Source organism: Acanthopagrus latus, chromosome 23 (assembly GCF_904848185.1).
Source record: "Acanthopagrus latus isolate v.2019 chromosome 23, fAcaLat1.1, whole genome shotgun sequence".
Classification (NCBI taxonomy): Eukaryota; Metazoa; Chordata; class Actinopteri; order Spariformes; family Sparidae; genus Acanthopagrus; species Acanthopagrus latus.
In genome coordinates this window covers 9257513-9281174 of record NC_051061.1, presented here as the reverse complement: position 1 = coordinate 9281174, position 23662 = coordinate 9257513, and the positions used below count along the sequence as shown (strand labels likewise).

Sequence of the window (23662 nt, the reverse complement as noted above, 5' to 3'; positions counted from 1 at the left end):
AGAAACACACACACACAAACGCGGCAGAACACCAGGATACTGTCAGCTCATTAACAGGAAGCAAAACACTACAATTGAATTGCTTTCATTCCTCGTGTTCCATTAAAGCTCTCGGGGTATCGAGCCTCCTCCCAGCTTCAGAGAGATTTTGTGGAGAGCTGTCCACATTTCCGGGCATAAAACGATCTGCCGAAAACTGAGATCTACTGAAACACTGCTCAGCCACTTCGCTGTGAAATGTAAACCTACACACTGCAGTGGCGCTGTGCTATATTAGTATGATAGTCCGTACAGAAATGCATGCAAATGTGCTGAGGCAGGGTCAGAGAATGAATGGGGATTCAGGCAAAATGAGCTCTAAATGCCTGAGGTAAGGTTGAGTTCTTGTTGTTATAATGAATCATTTTATTCGTATGCTAATTATTCGGCTACTGAACATTTTCTCCATTGCAAAGCTGTCTGTTAACAGTCGCTGAATACAGGGTCTGTCCTTCGGAGGCTGCTGGGATTTAAATGTGTTGCAGTTGTTGAGTCTGATTCCCAGGTTATCAAATAGTATGTCTCTGGTTGGTGGGTCACATTAGACGTGATGCGTGCTAACATTTTTAGCGATTTCATCCTAAAAGACCTGAAAAAAATAATGTCTTTCAAATGAATTCTGTATCTCTGGACTTCCAGGGACGTGGATTGTGGTGGACGGACTGGAGCGATTATATGTTTTGATTTGTTTTTGAGTTGTTTTTGTCAGTTTTGCTGTCGAGCCCCGGAAATGTTTTGTGGATTAAGAAAACTTCACCCTGCTTTCCATCGACATGGAGAGGAGGTGATAACTCAATTATCACTTTTAGGCTGTACTTATTCCTTAATGCTAAAAGGAGCGACTTAACCAGAACATCACATAATTTTACTGATGATTTAACTGCAATTTTGTGTTATACTTAGCATAACTTTGAGCAAGCATAAGCAACAGTTTCAAGCCGAAAGAGGCAGAGCCATCCTGACGTTTAGTCCCTAGTATGATCTGTTCACGGACAATCCAGGTATTGTTCAAATCAGGGGTTACAAAACGTTTTCAAACCAAATTGTGGGCCACGGGCCAAAAGCAAATCTATCGAAGCCCTTTTCTGCCAGATGAAGAAAAGGAAACCAATGAAAACTTAGCCTCGATGACAAAAGAAGTTCTCATGGAAAGTCGTCATTAGAGAAATGTTATAATTATGATGTTTTATTGTGTCTTTTTTTTTAAAACTTTGATTACAATATTTCACATGATTTTGAACTTTTTACTCTCATAATTATGACTTTTTTTTAAATCTTAGAAATGTAAATTATCCCAGGAATATTTTACATTGCTGAGAGACAGGCAGCTTTGTTTTCATCTTTTAAAAATTATTTTATCTGTAACGGACCTAAATGGGCTCCCATACGAATACCTATCTTATTATCAAAACTGCAAAATGGTTCCAAATGACTGAATTTATTATGAAGCACTAACTAATAATTAGGAATCATTCATATTCAAATGGTATTTAATCATTTAAAACAGCACAAACATGATGATTCAAAACGTTTCCACTCAAAACATCTGGCGGGGCCAAATCAAACCTTGAGGTGGCCTGGCAGGCAGCCCCAGTATATACAGTATAATAAATATGATTACTGTCTTTCATCTGGTTATTACTCTTCTACATAAATTGTGTGTAACGTGCTCAAGAAATGCAAAGGAAATAAGTGAAACCTATTTTCTGCTCACCTATAGAGTGGGTATAAAGAGCAGTACTGTGCCTCACTTACAGGATGTCGTGTCAGTGTAAACGATCACACAAGTGAGGCGGTGACAAGGATAAAGATATGTATAATGTGGGTTCAAGCTGCTCTAGTGTACAGTTTATCTTGAGGGCATGGTAGGTGATGATGTCACAGAACATGGAAGACGATGTTCTGGATGTTTGCAAGTCTGAAGCAGTGTGAGCTGACTGAGCGGGTGTATTTCTGGTCGTGTCAACCACCACTTGGTTATTTTTTTATTTTTATTTTTTTAACCACAAATCTGAGCAGAGCGAGGGAGAAGAAGACTGCCGGCGCACCCACAGGCAGCAACAGAAGAGCATTTCAGCACCAAACAAATCACTTTGTCATCTGGACCTCAAACAGACACAAAAAGGCAAAAATAACTTGACGATCAGAGGATGAAAGTGTAGCGATTTGGAACGCCGGGGCGTCACTGTGCTGGGAGCGAGACGGTCTGCACGACACAAAGTGATCTATGCCACATAAACCTTGGTTCTCTTTACTGTGTATTTGCTAACAGGCGACTCCAGACGCTTCATCCTGAGGACACATCACTAGTGTAGTTTGTAAAGGTTTTAACATGTATGCCAGGAGGGACCTAATGTCATCGACATTTCATCATTCCTCTGCGGCGGCAGACGGTGCACTTTGACACGTCGTGGGAAATGTCCCTGTAAATGTCAGCGGGGAAAGTGCAACAAAATCAATGCCTGCTAGGAGTTCCTCTGAATCATTACCGTCTCACGTCTGTCACTCAACAATCTGAGGAGCCGGAGATAAGAGAACACACTGTGAACAAAGTGTCGCAGCTGTTCTGCTAACTTCGCAGCCTCACATGTGGGCATTAAACGACTGTCTGGATTCCTCGCAACTCTTTGATCCAAAACATCCTCTTTTCTTTCCTCCATTCCTAAACAGATGGATTTACGTCAAATTAGGAGATGAGGAATATGTTTCCAGACTTGCTAAAAAAAGAAACAAGAAAATCTGTTGAAAAAAAAAACGACCAAAGCGCTTACAGGCGCCTCGTCTGCAGTCTGTTGCAGCAACGACACTTTGAAAACATAAAACCACAACACAGCACAACACAACACGGGCTCGTTCTCGTGTTCTCTCTCCTACACTTTCATCCTCCAGTGTGCCTCGCAATTCACCCTTTTCTGCTCTCTCCAGTGGGCACGGAACTTGTCATCCAGCCGCCGAGCGGCGGAGGCCCACTGGGCCGCCATCCTGCGTATGCGCCTCTTCATGAAGCTCAGCGATTCCTTCCCGGTGCCCACCTGCTCCAGCAGAGTCCCGATCTCGGACTGGAAAACAGCCTGCATGACAGAAGCAATAAAATAATCATAAGTGTAGAGGACGTCTGCTGTGGCCTCGTTTTTTATTTCTTTGTGTGGAAGTTCTGCACCAAATCATTCTGCACCTGAAGCAGAAAGGATGGGATGATTAAAAAAACTATGACAGAATACAATATGGCTCACGGGCATAGGAAGCATTTAAAATGTGGGTCGGAGGCTCTGGGGGGATTCTCCCCTAGAAAACTATGGATTGATACTTTTATCTGGACAAACTAGCATTAGAAAAATAATTGGTACATCTAGTTTAATCCAAACACACATTTGAGGAAATGAAAAATGCTAAAAGTATAAAAATGTATTTGATGGTTAATTCAAAATAGCTACATAGCTCAGGCTCCTGATATAGCCTATACTGTTTTTTTTTTACCCAAAATATATATCTGCTAACATTTCAAATAGCAAACTACTTAAAGGGGCGCTATGTAGTTTTGGAAAAGAAATGCTGTAGTAAATAAGTTCCCCAGAACATTGTTTGAAGCTGGAAATGTGGCAGGGTCCGCCACACATAAACAAACTGTGTTTCCTTTAAGGTCAGTTTGCTTGTTGGGTTTATTCAGTCATGAAAACAGAGTTTATTTAGTTTGGGGAAGCATACCTTCCATCCTTTTTTCGTTGAGTTAGTTTGTTCCTTCTTTTTTGTCCCTTTCTTTCTCGCACATTTGCCACCTTGCTCTCCTCTGTCCTGTTGTGTTTCCCTCCTTCCTACCACGTACACTCTCTTTGACCTTTTTGCGGCGTCAGTGTTTAAGCCACCTTAACTCAGCTGCCTGGCATTTGGACATACAGTAGGTGACTAGTTGACATGAGCGGAGCGCTTGTGTCTCTCTGTGCGTATGTCAGTCTGCCTGGATGCAACGTAGCAGTGAAAATGTGGTCTGGAATGTAATTGATTTGGGAATTTTCCAAGAGGAAAGCGGAATGGATTTGAACATGGCTCCGAAAGGAGGGCCGGGTGGATTTTCAGCACGGTGAAAGTGTGTTAGTGTGAGACTAATCATTTGGAAAAAATGGGTGTGCTGTTTTCTGAAGTTTCATTGGGGGTAGTTAGGACTGTACAGGGCACAGAGAGCCTGTTACATCCTGTTATCTGATGGTATTAAACAGGCTGCCTGAGGGATTCCTGGATCATCCTCATAAATAGTCTGCTCTCATTTTTACATCTCCTCCTCTGCCCACCATAATCACTGCATCACAGCGAGATACCAGAGTTGCGAGGATTAATCAATAGCGAAACCGCATTGGGGAGCACGGAGGAATTAGAAAAAATAAAACCGATGCTCGCCACTCGTCTGTCTCTCAAACACACGGACGCTGTGAAAGAAAATTCTGTCAAAGGCAAAAATCAATATGCAGGGCTGCACTGCACTCTCACAATGCAGGTGAGCTGTGGCTCTCTGGAGTAACTTGTGTAGCGCACAGCAAAATGCAGAGTACCCGGGGGAAGCCGCGGGTTTTAGTCTCAGTGAATACAGGCTGGCAATTAGAGCGGGCGGTAGCGCTGCAGAGTGAATGCACATCAGGGCCCCGCCATGCAGGCTGCGCTCTACTCAGGAGAGAGAGAGAGGCGGGAAAAAAAAGAGAGGGAGGGAGGCGAACGGTGGGATAGACCTTGAGGAGTGAATGCAGGCACGGTGCATCACGCGCACGCTGCTGAAATTAAAAATGAAATGATGCAGGAAGCCAAACAGCGATGAAAAGTGGGGATGACAGCCAGCTCCCCGTGAGAGACAGTTAGGTATTCAGACGTTCCCAAGAGCTGTTGATCAAGAAAGCAAAGTAATAAATGCTCCGCTTGAACTTGGAATACAAGCAACTCATCAGTGTCAGGCTGCTAAATCTGCAGCAGCAGCTTTTTTTTGCAGCAGCAGCAGCAGCAGCAGCACCTTGATATTTAGCATTCTGCTCTTTGTATTGCTCTGTCTTTGTGAGTCCTTGTCGCCGCTAAATGCTTCGACACCTTCGCTGGCATGTGATGAGTGTCGGCGACCATGTGCCTCCTCAGTCGAGTCAGCAGCTGGCTCCTCTAGCGAGAGAGTTTGTCTGACTTCCCCCTCGCACAGAGCAGGTGTGAGAAACAGACTGCTCGCGCTGTGGAGGAGCTCGCGCTAAAGTGTCTGCAGTCGACGGGAAATTGTTTCATCTGTTGCTCCGCGCTCCGCTCCTCAGCCAACTGTGTTATTGTCGAGTTAACAAAGAATGATGTGAAAAATGTGGTTGTTACCTGTCTCTTGGGCGGAGGCTTTAAGGTGGGCGTGGCAGTCTGGTTCCTCCAGGCCAGCGGGGGGCAGAACCACTCCACCTCGCTCAGGTAGACGAGGAAGGAGCAATCGGAGCCGTCCACGCCGTAAAAGGCATAGCAAGGATCTGAGGTCCAACGGGCCCGCATCCACTGGAAAGGCAAAGACCCAAATGGTTGACTCCCAAAGAATGTGTATTAAATGTGTAAACAAGCATCCTCCTTCAGGGCACAGCACTACATTTGTAAAACGGTGTTTAAATGCACAGAAATGTTACAAAGTCATCTGGGTCGAGCCGGAACCTTTGATTCTTCTGTAGTACAGATAAGTGAGTTTTAATGGGTTCCCACTCACAGGTGAACAGGTAAACTTATATTCCGACATGCACTGTTCTTTGGGGTGGTGGACCTCCAAGTGCAGGGAGCCGGAGAGGATAATTAAGTAGTGAAAAAGGCTGTTTTTGTTAATTGCCTGACTTCCCAGGACTTCTCAAAACTCTGTCGCAGATGTTCCACTATTTCCCTGGTGAGCTAAAGGCAAATCCCCTCAGGGCGGAGTGTCGTCTGCTTTCTGCTGACAGAAGTAAAACTGATCTTCTGTTCACAAAACACCTGATTATGCCAAAGCAGGAGACCTGTGCAGCCCACACAGGCTGGAAATAGTTTTAATTAGAACATATTATGTGTGTACGGTTGGTCCATATATACAGAGGCCTACTTCATGCAAAAACATGTTTGTTGCGCTATGAATAGTGAACAGTGCACTTTTGCATAGATATGCATCTCTGTACATATTCTACATTGTACAGTGTACATGCACACCTCTCGGCTACAGCTATACACTGAACATACCATGGAAATGTATTAATCATGTTCTCTTACATTTATTCACAACTTCCAGACATGTTGATAAAAAAGATGCACGGATGCACCGACATATTGGCTGAACATCGATATCAGCAGTTTTTTGCCAATGAGACGATGCCAATTTCTGCATAATGTTGCTTTAATTAGGTAGTACAGCGTTTTAGTTTAGTTACAATTAGTACAGTAATACAATTAGTTACATCACCGTTGTTGCATTAATCTTCAAGATTCAATTTATGCTCATGAACTGACTTAGAATTTCATATCCCTGAAAAGAAGTACATTTTGTACATGCTGTGTTGTTTATGCATGTATTGTACACACTATTTTCTGCCACGTCTATTATATGTTGTAATTCATACAATGTATGTATATATTGTACTCTGCTGTCGCCTGGTAGACTTTGTTGCCCAGACAATTCATACATCCTCTTATCTTATTGTACAAAATTGGTGTCACACCAAGGTGAGTCACCGACAGAGGACATCTGGATATTTGCTCTGTGGGTGAAATTGTTTGGACTTAAGTGAGATATGAAGACTTACATCCATCTTGCTGGGACAGTCCGGATAACGGGGATCTTTAGGAGTCTCGCACTGTCCTAATGCTCCATCCCTAACTGGAGGAAAAGAAAAATGCAGGGCATTTATCAAAGCCTGCACATGAAGACCACACAAATCAGCAGAAAAGCTGCATTGTTCGGACTTTTTCAGTCGGGACAAAGACATTAAAGTCAAACACAAAGAGGAAGGTGCTGGCAGAGAAAATCCAGAATATCTACAGTGTGTTCACATGTGTGGCTGTCACATGAAGGTTCTCATTTATAGGTAATAAGGCTCAAAAGAGTCCTCGTAAAGCACGGATTGTAAATAAGGACCTTGAGTTTAACTTACTTTCATGTCATTGTTAAAGCTATTTTAGGTTGCTCTATCAAGATTCATGCAGACGATATATACATTTACTAGCAGTTAACAATGCTTTTTGCAGATATTGGATCCACAAGGAGAATGATGCCTTATCAAGGTTAATATATCCTTTATTAGGCATTTTAAGGTCCTATGGGGGCCATGGCAATAGTGATTTTCCTTGCTTTATTGATGAAACAAGAATAATCTATGACAGAAAATGAAACCTGACCAGCTGAACCGCCCGGGGATGAGAAGAAGACTGCTAGGATAAGTGCCATCCTAATCCAGCTTGAAATGACTTCTGCTCCTGGCTAATGATAACGAAGTGGGACTCAGGAGACTGTGGCACCAATGTCTTTACAGAGACCCGCCTCCACCACATCTTCACAGATACCTGTTTCTACTACATCTTTACAGAGACCTGTTTCAACCACAACATCTCAGATCAAGCTACTGCATCCGACAGAGCGTAGGACTGCAGCGGGACTAGGAGAGGTGGACTTTCATTGTGAAGATTCTGACCATATTATCATCAATATCTTGTTGCCGTTGTTGTATATACACCACAACACAAAATCCAAAAAATGCACAACATACGTATGTTCTACTTGTGTAGCCTACAGTTTAGTTTATGCAACCCGATTTGGAAAATGACAAATAAATCACTTTGACTAGCTCTGTTTTGTATTCCTGTCATGACTTCTGGTGACCTTCATTCCACACACTTAATTTATCAGATTGTATTTAAGGTTTAATTTTGTGAAACAACATCCAGCTCCATTCAATTAATATGCATAAATAGACAGATTAACTGGCTTTGGGCTTCCTAATTGACCACTGATCAAGCAGATCTCTGTAGCTTTTCCCCTGGGCTTTGAGTCTATTTGTCTTTTATATCACAGCACATGTATATCCTCCTGCCTTTGGGATGTACAGAGATAAATTAGAGAGTAGAGCTAACAAGCTCCTGTAAAAGCTTGGCCTCCCCTGCTGAATGGCTCAAGACTCTTCAACGCGCTCACGAGATTTACTATAGATAGATTGCATTAGTGTGATTCATAATAACCGTAATCCCCCTTCTTTCTTTCTTCCTCCCTTTCTCCATTTCTCCCCCATCTTTCCTGCCTCTCTCTGCTGCTCTCTTTCCTTCCTCTCCCCTCCTCTCTTCTCCTTGAAGCCCAACACTAGTCGGCCTAATTAAAGGAGCAGTTGCGAGCTCCCTCCGCCAGCATCCTGCCAAGCGGCGAAGAGCACAATCACAGACAAATAATTGCCAGCCGTTCTGTCTGATTAGCATGATAACGACAGACCTCTCACAATGGAAAGTGCTACCGCCTGCCGCCGTCAAAACTTCACCGGGTTCAGATCAGCCTTATTTAAATTATATCAGACATTATGACAACAGACAAATTATCTTGACGGTATTTTAATGAGACGGTGAGTCAAATAGTTTTCGGTCATAAAGTGCAGCCCAGTGGATACAGGAGAGGAATTGAAAACGTCACTGTCCGCTGTCCTATAAAGAAAATGAAGACGGAGGCTGATAAAGAAAGCAGACAGACCCGGATAATATTAACAAGACAGTAATTCCTCATCATGATTTAAACATCCTGCACGTTGTGTGGTTGTGGTTTGGCGAGAACAAAAGGAGCACCTTTTTGCACGGGGCACGAACGGTTGCTGCTTGCTGTTTGAACGGGCGATGCGCCGTGAATAATGTCTGTCATGTTCTATATGATCAGCCAGGGAGCACACGGTGAGACATGAATTGTGCATTCAAGTGTTCAAATGGGATCCAGGCTCGACAGTCTGGCTTATGTGGGCAGAGGTGGAAAGTGTCTCCAGATTGGATGGATTTGGGAGGAGGAGGGGAGGGGGTCATGTGCAGGGACACAGATATATTTGTATTCCCCAGGTGTGTTACAAAAATCCTACCTCTGTTGTTGGCCATGCTGCGCTGTAGGATCTGCTCCACCCTCAGTGCCATGTCAGACATGTTCTGGGCTATGGCCTGAATCCGCTCCACGAGCCCTATCGGCTGGATCCTGTCACACACACACACACAAAGAGGGAGAGAGAATGTCTAAAAATACACCAGCATCAACCATCTTGTAATTCTCTTCAAGTTGCGGTCAGGCGCCTTCAAACACAACACAACATTTCTTTTATAGCTCCCCTCCATTCAGAAGTATTTGTTGTTTTTCCACCCATCACGGCGGGCGCGAAGTGGCAGAAGAAATGCTAATTGTCAAGAACTTGAGGCGTGAAATTGAAAAAAGCTTTTAAACACTGACAAGTCATTTATTTGTTTAGGGGAAAAAAAAGTTGGCATATTAAAGCAGGTCCCTGGGGAAAATAAAAACAGGAGACAATTAGGCTTATAGCAAATCTGTTTCACCGCTCTTGATCTCTGTGGCCTAAAAGCTGTCAGAAATACAATCAGGAACCTATATTTACAATGGAGCAGCAGATGAAACACAGAGGAGATGAAGAGAAGTGGAGCGTTTGCAAAATACATCAGTGCTGAATTTCAAGGATTTTTGGAGATCTGTAGCTTGTCTATAAGGAACAGAGCAACAGAAAACGATCTAAAGCTTTATTCAGCAGGGCCTCAAATTTAGTAAAAGTTTCATCTTACCCCAGAGTCTAATTTCATCACAATATATTAAAGAGACCTGCTTCTATATCTGCAGTCTTACCGGAAACAAGCCCATGGCACATTAACTGCTCTACAAGGTACTTATTAACATACTTATCTGTCCCTTTAACAATGAACCTTCAAAGGAAAGAGGCTTCAGTAATGCACAGCAATTACCTCCATTTACTTGTTCGTGGATGTATGTAATGAATTCAAAAATATGTCAGAAAGAGAAAAGAATATATCTTGTGATCATATATCTACTGTTACCACAACTAAGGGCGCACCAATTAGGATTTCTGGGGTCGATCACCCACCACAGAAGTGATCTGTAAACTTCAGAAAACAGAGTTGAGAAAAAGTGAACGGGACACCAAATTGGTCAGTCTCGGTCGTGTCTGTGCACCGTTACTCCTCCGCCACCTGGTCACTGCTCCTATACTGTTACTTTCATCTCAGACAGGGAAAAATTATGCGAGCCACAAGTGCAGTTAAACCTCCAAACTCAAAGTACTTTACAACGGTTCTTAGCCAGAGCACTTTAGTAAATGTATTTACTGTGAACTTGCTGTGTTGTCACATCAAACTCTTCATGTTCCTCTGAACAGAAACTCTCCGACCTGCCGTGTGTTTAGCACCGCTGTATGCTATTAGCGCCATTAGCTGTGAGCTCTCTTGGCCAATCACTCTGCACGATCTCGCTGCCGTGCTGCTCGCCGGCTGCTAACAGCTAACAGTTAACTAGCTCTCCTCCTGACGATTCAATATGGATTTTCAGTTTAATTTAAGTAAGATGTTTACTACAGTCAAACAGTTATTTCAATTATTTCTTTTGATTCACTGCTCGATAAAATCCAGCGGTGATTGTTTTTTATATTGGCGAGCATTTTTGAAAAGAAACGTGGTTTTATCATGTTATACTGTCACGCAGAGTTTGGGTTCTCTACATTCAAGTTGACATTTAGAACATCCTATTTCCAAACTTGGCGGATAAGCTTTGCGGAGAGCGGATTGCAAGAGGATAGCTTGTTATAACTTTACATTAGCAGTCACTGGTGGATCCTGTTAAGCTGGTGGAAAGAACTTGGCGGCGTGATCCTTGTCTCTGCACGATTCAGCACGTATTCAGACAAACTGGATTACATCTGACAAGAAGACGACTGGAGAGGAAAGTCTAAATCTCAAAAAAAAAAAAAATCTTGCACATCAACACAAAACTTTGATGATGTGTTTGTTTGTTGCAATCAGCCGACATCGCCCTGTTTTACATGAAAAAACACCTAAATGAATCATTTTAATGAGCCTCTCTCATTGCGTCGTATTATTTCTGGGATTTACATTTCTCATTTAACAGCTCTGAATATGTAACACTCGCACCAGTGGATGAAACTGCAGTTCTGAGCCGGTTGCAGATCATCATTGAGGCGGTGTGTCTTTCTGTTCCAGAGGAAAGCAATCTAACTGTGCTTAAACGCATAACTTAACATAATCCTAAACCCCAATTTCATTTTTCCACATTGTGCCCAGGAGGCAAGTGTTAGCCAAACCTTCCCTTGTATGCTTCAGACTAGCAGGTCAGTGCAAATTAATTGCCAATTACGCAGACAACGCTGACATACAGTAGCACAGTCGAGTACACACACATACACAGGGCAGTGGTTATTATGCAGCCGCACCAAAGCTTTCGCCAGTCTGCTACTGCAGACAGAAATTTGTAGTGTCACGAGGAGCCATCGTGTATTTACAGTGCAGGGACTCTGCTGACCCTGGAGAGGCTATCAGCTGCTGAGGAGCTAGAGCGCAACCTAATTGCTTTAAAACAAAGCACCAGGTGGGCAGATGTTTAAGCTGCATGATAACCGTTAAGGTCAACCCTGACCCTGAGCCTGACAGAGTATTTTTTTTAATGTGTATGTAATGTGATCAGGGACATAAAAAAGAGCAGAATCGTATCAGAGTGAGATGTATTTCAACCACCGAGTTGGTTTCAAAACTATTTGGCCTTTGTCACTGTAGCATCTCCACTTCAGTCCCTGCGAGGCCAATTTAATGATTGTCGGAACAATATGACTGAGAGGGTATCCACAGGGCATTTTGAGGGAATTCAGTTCTGTAATACCAAACTGCAGATATAAGTAATTGTGTGCATAGTCTCGGTCAAAGTACAATAAATGTTTCTCCACAGAAAAGTCAGGTCAGGTGCGGCACTTCTCCCCTGCTAAGTCAGCAGGAGTCGCAGCCAGACATATTGTAAAGTACAATTGCTACGACAATGCAAATGTTTCATCAGAGGTGGCTGTGCGTCGTGTAGGTTGCGTGTGGCAGCGCAGGCCCGGCTGAAGCAAGATTTCAGAACAGATAGTTCCCAGCTGTGAGGGAGACAGAGGTGATGTCCAGAAGGGAAAGTCAGAGACGCGAAGAAGCTTTCCTCCTCCTCAAACCTGGAGCAGGTGGGCTCACAAGAAAAAAAGGTCTGTTGCCACGGAAACAGCAGAGCACCCATAACTCGGGGCTGGCAGCTTCGACGTGCTCAGCAGGACCCCTGCTCTTCCTATGTTTTTGCATTTTTTCTTTTTTCTACAACAGTCTCTTTCATTGCTCCAGCTGCCCAGAGAGTAGGATGGGTTTTGTTCTCTACACGTATCATCATCTTCAACTCGAGGTTTCAGTCGAACGAGCCTCTATTCACAGCATGCGCCTGCTCTACGGGGATGCCCCAGGGCTCTACACTTGGCCCGCTTCCTTTCTTCACACAGTCCTCTTCAGCCTCCTACGTTTTTTTTATCTTGCCACTACCATGCCAGTGAAATTCCCCTTTAGCACACAGGTTGAACTTGAAACCTGAAAGCTGAGCAGAATATTCTGCAAACCTTTAGCGTGCTGCACTTCCCCGGCTTATTTTCAGCATCTCTCTCCGGTGAGGAGACGACCCACAACGCGGTTTAGTTTTGCTGATTAAAAAAAAAATTAAATGTCCTGAATCAGTTAATAGAGTCCTTTTGGCTGGCCGCCTCTCACCAGAAGGAGGTGTGTCATAGTAATTCCATCACATCTGTGCAGGCTGGAGCACCTATACAGACTGTACTGCATACTGAATACCTCAGTAATGATTTAGTATGGCTCTTAACAGAAGATTGTTTAAGACTCTTAAACAGAGTAACATAACATAATATCCTGCCATTTTAAAGGTGCAATATGTAAGAATTGGCCACCTGTCATAGTCATGTCATACTCTACACAAACATGGCGCAGATCACCAACGTAACTTCTAACTGCTGCTAACCGTATTTGCTTTTAGCTAGTTAGCTTAGTTGGCTGCGCAGCTACCAGTTCAGACTGATGCTCAGGAGCCAGTGGAGTGTAAGTGTTTCCAACCCTAGTGCAGGAGCTTTGGACCGGCACAGGGCTAGCTGGTTAGCATTCATAGACATCATAATGTCAGAAATGCTATTTATTGACATGCTGTTGATAGTTAAGATTGCCCCTGTAAGTACACATCTTAAAGAAAAAAGACAGACGAAAGACATTCATTACACTTTTTTTCCACTTAATAATCGCACCATGAGGTCCATTCAGTTCAGCTGTTCTGGAACCTTTACTTGCCTGACGTACATTTCTTGACAAGTACTCCTTTGGAGGAGATGAGCTGAACCATTTCATGCCATCACTCTTAAAGAGTAAGACGAAAAGAGCACTTTCTTCAACAGTCAGCTGCAATTTTTGAACATTAGTGCATATGCTGCCTTCTTCAGCAACCCTACATGACAGCAGGGTGCATTCTACTGTAAAACACATTCGACAGGCTTTAGAAACCAACATGCTGTACCTGTCCAGGGCTGAGCTGAGCTCATCCAGCCTGTGGGTGTCTGTGGTGTTACCCAGTTTGGACAGAGCATCCATCCTCTTCATAATGACCTCCAGCATGTCGCTGATTTTCCTCAGCACACCGCGAGACTCTTGGCCGCCAAGCACTGAAAAACAGACAGATACTGTGAGACAAATATTACTTTAGTAAATCGTGGAGGTGCAGTTTCATTCAGGAGGGAAGTGTGAATTTGAAAGTCTTATTAAGCTTTCAGTAATGTCAAAAACAAGGTCGCCTACTTATTGTTGTGATTTCAAATGAAGTCTTTTCTGCTCCGACTTACTGTACAGGCAGTTTAAATTCAACCACCGAAGGTCACTCTTGAAAACCACTTATTTTGCTGTCAGTTTATCTTTAAACAGCACTTCAGTTTCCATTTTCTGTCGTCCTTCATTTCTAAACCAGCAGCTCATCCAAGGCCAGCTTTCTAGCAAAACACAGGAACGGACAAATTAGTCTGAAGTCTGAGAATCTGAGGGTATTGGGTTTTTCTTTTTTTTTTTTTTTCTTTTTCTTTCCTGCTTGCCTCAAATTATTAACGAGCTGACGGTGGTAAACTAGAATGATGCTGTTAGCGAACACCTAGTCCATTAAAGAAGCTGCAGCAACCAACAGTAAGGTCGAAGCAGGTCTCAGACAGGGGTCCTGACCCCGCAATGTTTTTTCTTTGATGGCGCTCGAGCGCAATTACCGACACCTAATTGGAACACAGGGCTCGCGAGGAAAACCCCCTTCTTTGCTGCGAAAAAGTTGCGCTCATGAAGAAATCCAAAGGAATCAAGAGAAATAATTTCAGACTTCGGGAGCGAATTTGTGGTGTAGACCCCTGAGAGAGAAAACAACAGTCTCTTATTGTTCTTGGGGACTGCGGGTGAAAAAAAGCCACATCTCTCACCGTTCCCTCATCAATTGCATTAGGCTGTAGTAACTGCAGCGGTGGCACTCTCACTTCTCCCGTCAGAGTTCATTTATCACCGGCCCGGGTGAAAGTCACCTTTCTCCGCAAAGAAATTCTATCACATCGCCAGTAAATAAAATAAGGACTGAGAGAGAAATCACACACACTTCTCTTCGTCTGTGTGCGCATTTGTGCTGCTGAAGTTTATAGGAGGAGGAAACGCACTCAGCATCACAAACAAGAAATACGGGGAAAGAAAGGGGGGCGGTGGTAGCGGTGGGCTTCAGCTCCAGAGTAAATTGTGTTAGGATGAGCCCCTCTAAATCTCATATTCTGCTTTGGCTTAGCACAGTTTCACTCATTTTCCAGAACATCTTCAGTCAAGCTGGCCTAGCGATGGCTCCCTTTGAATAATTCAGCAGGTAGACAACAATTTTCCCTTCAACGGAGAGCAAGATGGAGACTAAATGAATTCGCATTCAGCCTCTAAACAGCAGCTTATCGTGCAGGGATGGAGGTTGGGAAAGGGAGCGCGACCTTCTACGACCCAAGTGAACACATGTCTCAAGCCTGTTGCACGTGTCGGCAAAACCTTGATATGCAAAAATAATCCCAAACGAGCAATTATTCTGCCATACTTGTGTACATTTATCTGTGGGCTTTCAGGACATTTGCTAACTTCAGACGATCGTCTTTCAGCCGCAGCGTGCTCGCTGCACTAAATCTAAGCAAAGCCTCTGGGCTAAAGTGTGGGAAGAGCGAGCACACACTTCCTCACTGTAATCCTCCTTGCATACATTGCACTCGTAAATCACCATTACTGGGACTGAACAGCCTTGCAACATGGTACATTTTTAGAACCCAGCCTTATATATGTTTGCAATCAACTGTTCATCAGGCTGCCTTTTACTCTTGCTCCGTGCCGCCTCCCGGGGAGCATTTACTAATGTGTTTTTTCCGATGCACAGTCCAGCGAGCTGACAGCGATGCAGCAGCAGGAGTTGATGGTATCTGTGTGCTAATGTAGAACCTCCTCCGCATCCTTCCTCATGTGCTGCTTAATAAAAGGGACTATTTAGTAGCAGCTAATCTCCTTTAAAGACTCAATTGTGGAAGTGCCACCGCACAATCGATATTATGAACAAATTCCAATTAGATCACCATTTGTGCTGCAGCCTGCACAGCGAGACAAAGGCCAACCAGCTATAAACAACTGCCCTCAGAGACGCTCACTGGCTACATGCGTTGCCAAAAAGTCTGAGCTGAAGCTCGCAGACGGGAATGTAAGTGAGTGTTGAATACAGACACATGCACACAGTTTTAACTGTGAACAACGCCGCTTGGACAAATTGTGTCTATTTCCTCTTAAATCCATCTGCAAGCGAATAATTCCCCCTTCCCTCGCTGTGTTCCCGCCTCTCCCTGTGACCAAGCACGTCGAAAAACTGTGACACACTTTGTTCTCGCCGACACATGGTCATGTGGCAAATGGAGCTCTTGGCAGTTCCTTACAAATCCATGCTGTCAACCGTGTTTGAATGGTTTCCATCGGGGCAGACAGCCTTTAAATGATCTTGTAATTATATCAGCGAAAAAAGTCGGAGTTAAAAGTCGAATCCTCAATAAATGTCCATGAATTTCAAAATATCTTGGTGTTTCTTAAGTTCCCCCTTTTCCTTTGACGACAGCACGCACCCGAGCTGGCACCGACTCCACAAGTTGGTGCGAAAGCTGCCTTTGTGAATCACTGTCAGATCATGCAGAGATATCACGGGTCGTCAGCTTTTGCACAGGCCTTGTCCACGCTAATGCAAAACAAACATTTTCCTGCATGTTTTGGCCTCTCGTCCACACACAAAACACACTTTTTAGGTCGCCTAATTTTTCTGTAGTGCATTTCTGTAAGAGTTCCACTTTATGTGTATCCGTATGCACATGTAAAACGACTGTTTGGGGGGAAACAATGGACATCACGCCTCAGTTTGCCCGTGCCCGTTGTTACGACGCTGAGCAGTGACTCCACTTCATCGTTTGTCTGAACGAAGTGAAGGAAATATGTGTGGGGAAAAAACATAAAAAAAAATAAAAGGTTTAGCTATTACTTTTTTATGTTTCTGCTGCCAAAGAGAAAAAAGTTCACTGCACGTGCTCAGAATGTTCTTCTGTGGTATTTTTCATATCGGTGACCAGCACGCCTGTTTCAGCTTCAGTTTGTGATTGTTTTTGTGTTCCCATGTACACGGAGATATTTAGTATAAAGTTGGGTGGACAGGATTTTTCTTTCAAAAACACAGAGGGTGAAAACATCCCTAATAGCGTGAACAAGACCACGAACTTGTGGAGTTCATTCCAACTCGAGTACACGCTGTCAATGAAGCGAAGCAATGGAGCTAAAATATTGAGTAAAACAAAGAGAAGGTATAAGGCAGAACTCACAAACGCTACTTGGCCTCACTTGCGGTGATTTTCACCCCTAGATTTAACCTTTAGAGGGGAAGTTTGCTGAATAATGCATTCAACTAAGACACTTTGTTCTATAATATGTCCAGGGGGAGGGTAGGAGAGTTTTTTCCTTGAATGGGCACACATCAAAAAGAAAACTCATTCGACCTTTAAACAGGGGGAGAAAGATCGCAGAAAGGCCAGGAGAGGTATACAAGGCATTCTTCCACTTCTGCTTTTTCACTGGCTCACTGCGCTATCAGGCAGCACCAGGGCTGAATCCCGGTCATGGATGGGGGTATTTACACCTCACCCCCCGCAGACCAGCACTCATGGCCAGCCTGATCCCTGACCGCAGTCTTCCACCCCATGTTGCTACTAAGTGGCAAATTTGGGCCTTTCTGTCACGACTGCTGCTCACAAAACTAGTCATTACCTTGCATTAAATGTTAACTGAAGCTGGCTCCATGAAATACCACGATTGACAGCATTCACAGAGAGGTCAGCTAATGCGTTTCAAGTCAAAAAAATTGATGGTTCTCCGGCGAAATGTTCGACCGAGCCGTTGGAGCGTTTGAGACTTTTGTCGGACTCCTTTTGTCCGGCTCGGTGCCGTTCGCTTTTATCTCCTCTGCTATGTCTGTGAGTCACGCCTTTAAAGTCTTCAGGCTGCTTTTCATCTCACTTGACTGACAAATCACTCATGGCTCATCCCTCAGACTGTTCACCTGAACCACTTAACTGGCCAGGGACGTGACGAGCGTTACGGGTCCACGTCAAACAGAAAGGTGGAAGTTCTTTTCATTGAGCAGTCGGACTGTGGTGATGATGCATCAACACATCTATTAAAAACAAGCTCAAATTACTGCAGGGGACTTTCAACTGGACATGAAACCGTCTAGATGGTTCAAACAGTTGCAATTACTTTTTAGGGCCGAGGCCTGAGGATGAGATGAGTCCAGCAGCCTGAGGAAAGAAGCTGCTCCGTCGTCCGGCCGTGACGTTCACCACTACAGCACAGTTTATTCTCCATCACGGCCTCCACAGGGCCACTGGACCCGACTGCTCCTGGTGCCTGCTTTAACGTGCTAACCTGCTTTGCTTTTTTCAAAACCCTTCACCTTGAGAAAACCGGGTTCTCTCTGAAGAGTAGAGGTCGCAATTACGTTACATAATCCGGCCTCCGGTGGATGCTGTTCATGTGGTTGACTGTCCATTTCTACTTCTCAGGGAGTGGGCGTGGTTCACCGCAATGTGAAACATGTGATCGTATAAAAAGGTATTACTGCATGGGCTCAGGAACACTGTACACTGGCTACCACAGCCAATTTTTTAAAGACATTCTGTTTTACATTCTGTTTTTTTTCTCTTAATTTATGTTATTTATGGCACGACTTTCTTGGAATTCATTATCAGAGGGTCTGAATCTCTTTCTTCAGTCCCTGGATAATGTCAGAATCTGCGCAATCCTCACATTGGATTTAGATGTTTAAGTGATGACAGCGACAGCGAAATCACTCTACAAATAACGATCTCAGTTAAAAACAAAGAGCGGCGCCACCGCGGCCCTGCAGCAGGGTGTGGATTTAGTGTGGAGGAGGCTCTGAACGTCGTGTCTCACATCGCCGCGCACGTTTTGCCACCGCGCAGGCCTCAACATTCGGATGACGCATGCAATCTCTGCACTAAGTACGTCTCATCACTTATCACATCCATTGTTGTTCCCGCGCACAGATGAATGCAGGGCTGCAGAGTGAACAGACTAATAGACGCGACAAAGAAGCAATAACGTTGCTGCAGCCTCAGCTCGTTTCTGCGGGAAAACTAAATGACCAACTCGGCCAGAACAAAAGAGCTCCCACAGTGCAATTACCACACGCGGGCCCGCCTCAGATCTACCGCTCAACACTTTCATTACACAGGTAGGGACCCAAAACAACAAACAGTACATGTTGCTGGGGGGGGTTTGAAGAATCTCCCACCACTGTTATTAAGTTTCGGCGAAATGTAGGTTGTGAGGGTTCATTACAAAGAAAACACATTTCAGTTGTTGGCTCAGGTGCAGTGCAGGTGTTGAGCAGCACATGGAAAGCATCACATAATTACTGCACACGGAGAGTTGGTTTATTTATACGCAGACGATCAGACTTTTCATTAGGTCCCCACCACAGACTGAAGACAGAATTCACAGTATGTCTCTGTCGCATTGTAGAGAAAGATTTATCCAAAGGCAACATCAACACAATCTAGATAAATATAGCTTTATACGATACAGTAAACAATTGATTATAGCAGTGTGTTAATACAGTCACCAAAAAAAAAAAAAAAAAAAAAAAGCACACATCTTTCTCATCCCTATCAGCCAGATTAAGAGCCAAATACATAAATGTGGTCATCTCTCACACTGGCTGCCTGGATTTCATACTGAGGGGAGCTGCTGAGGGTCAGACCTCTTCATCTCACCTGTCACCAGGAATAAATTCATACGATCCCTCCGGCTCTGCACTCTAACACACACACACGCACACGCACACGCACACACACACACACGCACACACACACACACACACACACACACACACAAAGACAGACCTTTCCTTACTCTCCCGCTCCTAATTCAAATATTCATTACAGAAAAAAAGGGCTGATTGAGATTGAGTTTCACCTATGTTGGGGGGTGGGGGGGGGGAGCTGCCAGATCCACGAGCCATTACAGCCGAAAAACCCTTCTGTCACTTATCCTCACAGCAGCTCCAGCCTCTTATTGTGCCTGACAGCCTTGAAAAAGGGGGAAAATACCTGCAGTATTTATCTATTTTTTTATTTATTTTGTCTCTCTGTAGCTTCAATTAAAATGTTTTCCCTTGGTTTTCTCCTCCGACAGTATGCAGATGTACTGTAGACCGGCACGTTTAGCTGGAAGCACAGTGATGTTTCCTCTAACTGCTGCAGTCTTATTGATTCACTGCACCGTCATTTGATGTGTGATACCTGGGTGAAAAACAACAAAGCGCACCTGGCAGCTTTGAAGGCGATTCAGGAGCAGAGTTCAGTACAGTGCCTTGTTATCAAAACCACTCAAAAGTCCTCAGTTTGCTCAGAAAACCCACGAGTGTCACAGCGCACATCGTTTTTTTCCAGGACAGGACTTCAGTGGTTGTATTCTCTTTAATGCGCTCGCTCTTCAGATTTGGCATGAAAATATGATGAGAATTTGCATAAACAGAAAACAAAAGGAAAAATTGTAATGCATGAATGCAAAAGAACACACAGGAATAGGAAATGCTACCTAAACAATGTCTGGACCCAGTTTGCAGCTCGTGCTCCAAAAGAGGATGAAATCAACCAAGATACTATCAAACAATAATGGAGCATGCCAAACAAACAGGGGGCAGATTATCACCAGAATGAAACCACTAACTGCTGCTAATTGTAGATGCCGTGCAGCTAGTGGACCTGGGACTGGGTGTTCGGAGGGGTATTATGTCAAAGGACGCGCAAGGGCTAGCTGGTTAGCATGCTAACTTCAGTAGATATATCTGCAAAACAATACATAGACATGTAAAAACTACTATGTCTTCACATTCTGTTGACAGGTTTAGTCACAGTCAGTTTTGAATATTTTGAACAGAAATTTTTAAATATAGCACCTTTAAATTTCTTTGAACGCTGATACATCCATGTGCATGATCATATCTCGTGGCCAATCAGATGGAAAAGTAACAATGTTGCAGCAGCTAATTTAGAGGAATTGTCGTAATCAATCAGTTTACAGGTCTTGGGGAAGACTGCATGTTAGGGCAGTGTTATTAATCGCATGATAATCTAAATCGCAATATGACTATGTGCAATATCATTTATTTTCTGAAGGTAAAATGTGTCACAAAACAGTGTTTTAAGTGACGTTTTGCAGTGCTGCAGAGATGCTTGTTCTCCAGATGTGAGAAAAACACATCTGATTGGCAGAGACGGGGAGAAACGCCACACATCACCATGATTTTACACATTTTTTGATGACAGTGAAAATCGTTCAGTAAAATGTTGTTATTCATAACATTCATGATTTCTGACACAATATTTGTCCAAATGAGCCAATATCACTATTTGATGAGCAGTACTGCAAAAAAAAATAATTAAAAAAAAGCTGCATGTAATCTCTTAGATTGCCTCCTGTGTTGCATTATGGGTAGTGTAGGCAGCTGTTGAAAATTTCCCATTGCACTCATTATGGCCAGTTTACAAACAAATGATGAAAAGTGACAGAACAGAACCGGAGATATCAACTTTATACTTGGTTCAAAACTGGTGCCTACATTACCCACAATGCAACTTAGTCGCTGACTATAACTGGATGCAATGTATCAGATTACATGCAGTTTCCACTGGAGTCACAAAATGCTTTAAACTACTTTATTAGTAATAATGGGTCTAACACCATTATGTCTACACAGACGATTGAAGCAACACAGGAGATAAATATCAGCAGTGGTGACAACAGTCTCCGTCTGTGATTGGTCTGTTGTCACGCAAATCAGTCACAAAAGGAGCAAGACAGCAGCCTCAGCCCACAAACCTGTAAACAACGCAGCAATCTCTGAGACAAAGGAAAACATGTTAGCGGTTGAATCCCATCGAGTGTCGCTACCTGTCTGGGCTGAAACCACCAATCAGATTCAGCACGGCCCCTGTTGTCGTACCTGCCTCGCAATCTCACAGAAAATCACCGGTCTTTTTCCAACCAGGTGACAGGAGGCTTGTGGCAGGGTGATCAACAAGCAGCACTTTCGTATTCACACCTCTTTTGTCACCAGGTGGCTCAGATATTCTAAACCACCGTTGAAGTGCCATCAGTAGGCAAAGGTCAGTTTTATTCTGTTCATAACATCTACAGACGCTGGAGGGGGGAGTGGGGGGTGGGGGGCTCGATTCCGCTTCAGCAGATCACTTACACCAGTTCGTATTTCAAACCGAGCACTGAAAACACACCGCTCTGATAGACCCACGAATGCCACACCCTCACTAGGGGAGACGTCGGTTAGGACTCATTTCCATGCACCGCGTATAGCGGGGCTCGCCGGAGCGTGAAATAAAAAAGTACCGTCAGTCTGTGAAAGGACGGCAGTGAACAGGATACTGAACATGATGCTCCCCGCACACCTGCTGCTCTGCTTAGTGATGGGTTTAAACTGGGAGAGGCGCGTTTGCTTTTACATTTAATCAGGTTCAGTAGACCAGCCGCCAGAATGAAAGCAGTTATTATTCTCTCCAGAGATGTGTTAACGCATTTTTGTGTCTGCGTGCTTTTGGCATGTGGCCCAGTCGCCAGAATGAAATGTTTGTTTACATTTCTGCCAACTATCGACCTTAATGACCTTTTTCTATAATACCTTATTATTAAACCATCATCACGTTCACACTGGATGTTTCTTAACTGACTTCCACATCGATGGTTGGAGGGAACGTGGTGGTGGTGTTTTGGCATTTTGGCATTAGTAAGCGAGAAATCATTGTATATATTTTTACATAGAACATAGAACTGTTCCAGAATATAACCATGTGGTTTTTGAGCCTAAAGTACAGCATTGTGACAAGAGAGAAGTAGAGAATGCAACCTACACAAACAACGCTGCAACAGGAAGAAACATCCAGTGGTTTTGCACAAACATACTTAGCTAATGTTTATTCAGGCAATTGGGTTGTTATGAGCTCACATTAACGTCTGAAGGCGCAGGGGATTACAGCGGGGCAAGGAGGTTTGCAAAGCCAGAGACCAGTGTTCAACACAGTGCGTAACCATTTGTAAGCGTGAAACCACTGGATACTTTGTACGAGGACTCGGGACATTTTCCAGCTGTGTTTGTGGCGACAAAATTGGATCATCTTTAGCAAAAAACACGATCTTTTCCTTACCCTAACCCAGTCGTCTGTGTGCCGAAACCTAAACTAAGCACAGTGCTGAGATGACAGTAAAGAAACTGAATATTGAACTATTGAAGAGACCCAAAGCTCTGACATAAACAATAAATGTATATCACCAAAATGTATTCTGGGGATTGAGTTGCAGGATGATAGATATGAATAAAACTAAAATTGTGTGTGCCCAAATGGGTAAAGTAGCAACCGTTTGCTTTCTACTCTGTTTTGCCTGCAGCAAAATATATTTTTCCAGCACTTCGATGATGGAGTTTGAAAAAAATAAATACATCCCTGGTAATGGAGCTCGCGGGTAGGACCAGAGAACACATTAACATCTGAACCATTTAGTCGTGCTCGACCCGGTTAAAACATGAAAGCGTCCTAGGCCCATTTCTCCCTTTGTGACGAAGCTGCATTAAGGACCCCGGTGGTGAAAGGACACACTGTGAAGGTGGTCTTCAAAGAGCTTATTATGGAGCTACAGTACACCTCTGGAGCCTTTAAGATATCTAGGATCAAATGCCTCCGCCTTTCATGCTTCTCCCATAGTTCCCCTCCACCTCCCTCACTTACTTTCCACATCATTAGTTTCCTGTACCTTCAAAAGGGGGGCATAATAAAGGAAATGCATGCATTTTAAACCTGGATATAGCTTGGTATCCTACTGCAACTCTGTTGTGTTCGGGAACGCAACACTTTTACACACTGTAATTTTATACGCAGTATGGAAAAATAAAATCTAT

The 23662-nt window shown here is 43.8% G+C and overlaps 1 protein-coding gene across 2 annotated transcripts in view; it reads right to left on the bottom strand.

The window, feature by feature from the left end:
- Positions 1 to 23662, bottom strand: part of LOC119014582 (alpha-1,6-mannosylglycoprotein 6-beta-N-acetylglucosaminyltransferase B-like) — a 65613-nt gene that overhangs the window by 35355 nt on the left and 6596 nt on the right. For both annotated transcript variants that reach the window (XM_037089886.1, XM_037089888.1), the window contains 5 exons: positions 13625 to 13769; positions 9096 to 9205; positions 6798 to 6871; positions 5371 to 5538; positions 2946 to 3110 (listed from right to left, as the gene is read on the bottom strand). In XM_037089886.1, coding sequence (XP_036945781.1) covers positions 2946 to 3110; positions 5371 to 5538; positions 6798 to 6871; positions 9096 to 9205; positions 13625 to 13769 — 662 coding nt within the window. The remainder of the gene's footprint in view (positions 1 to 2945; positions 3111 to 5370; positions 5539 to 6797; positions 6872 to 9095; positions 9206 to 13624; positions 13770 to 23662) is intronic.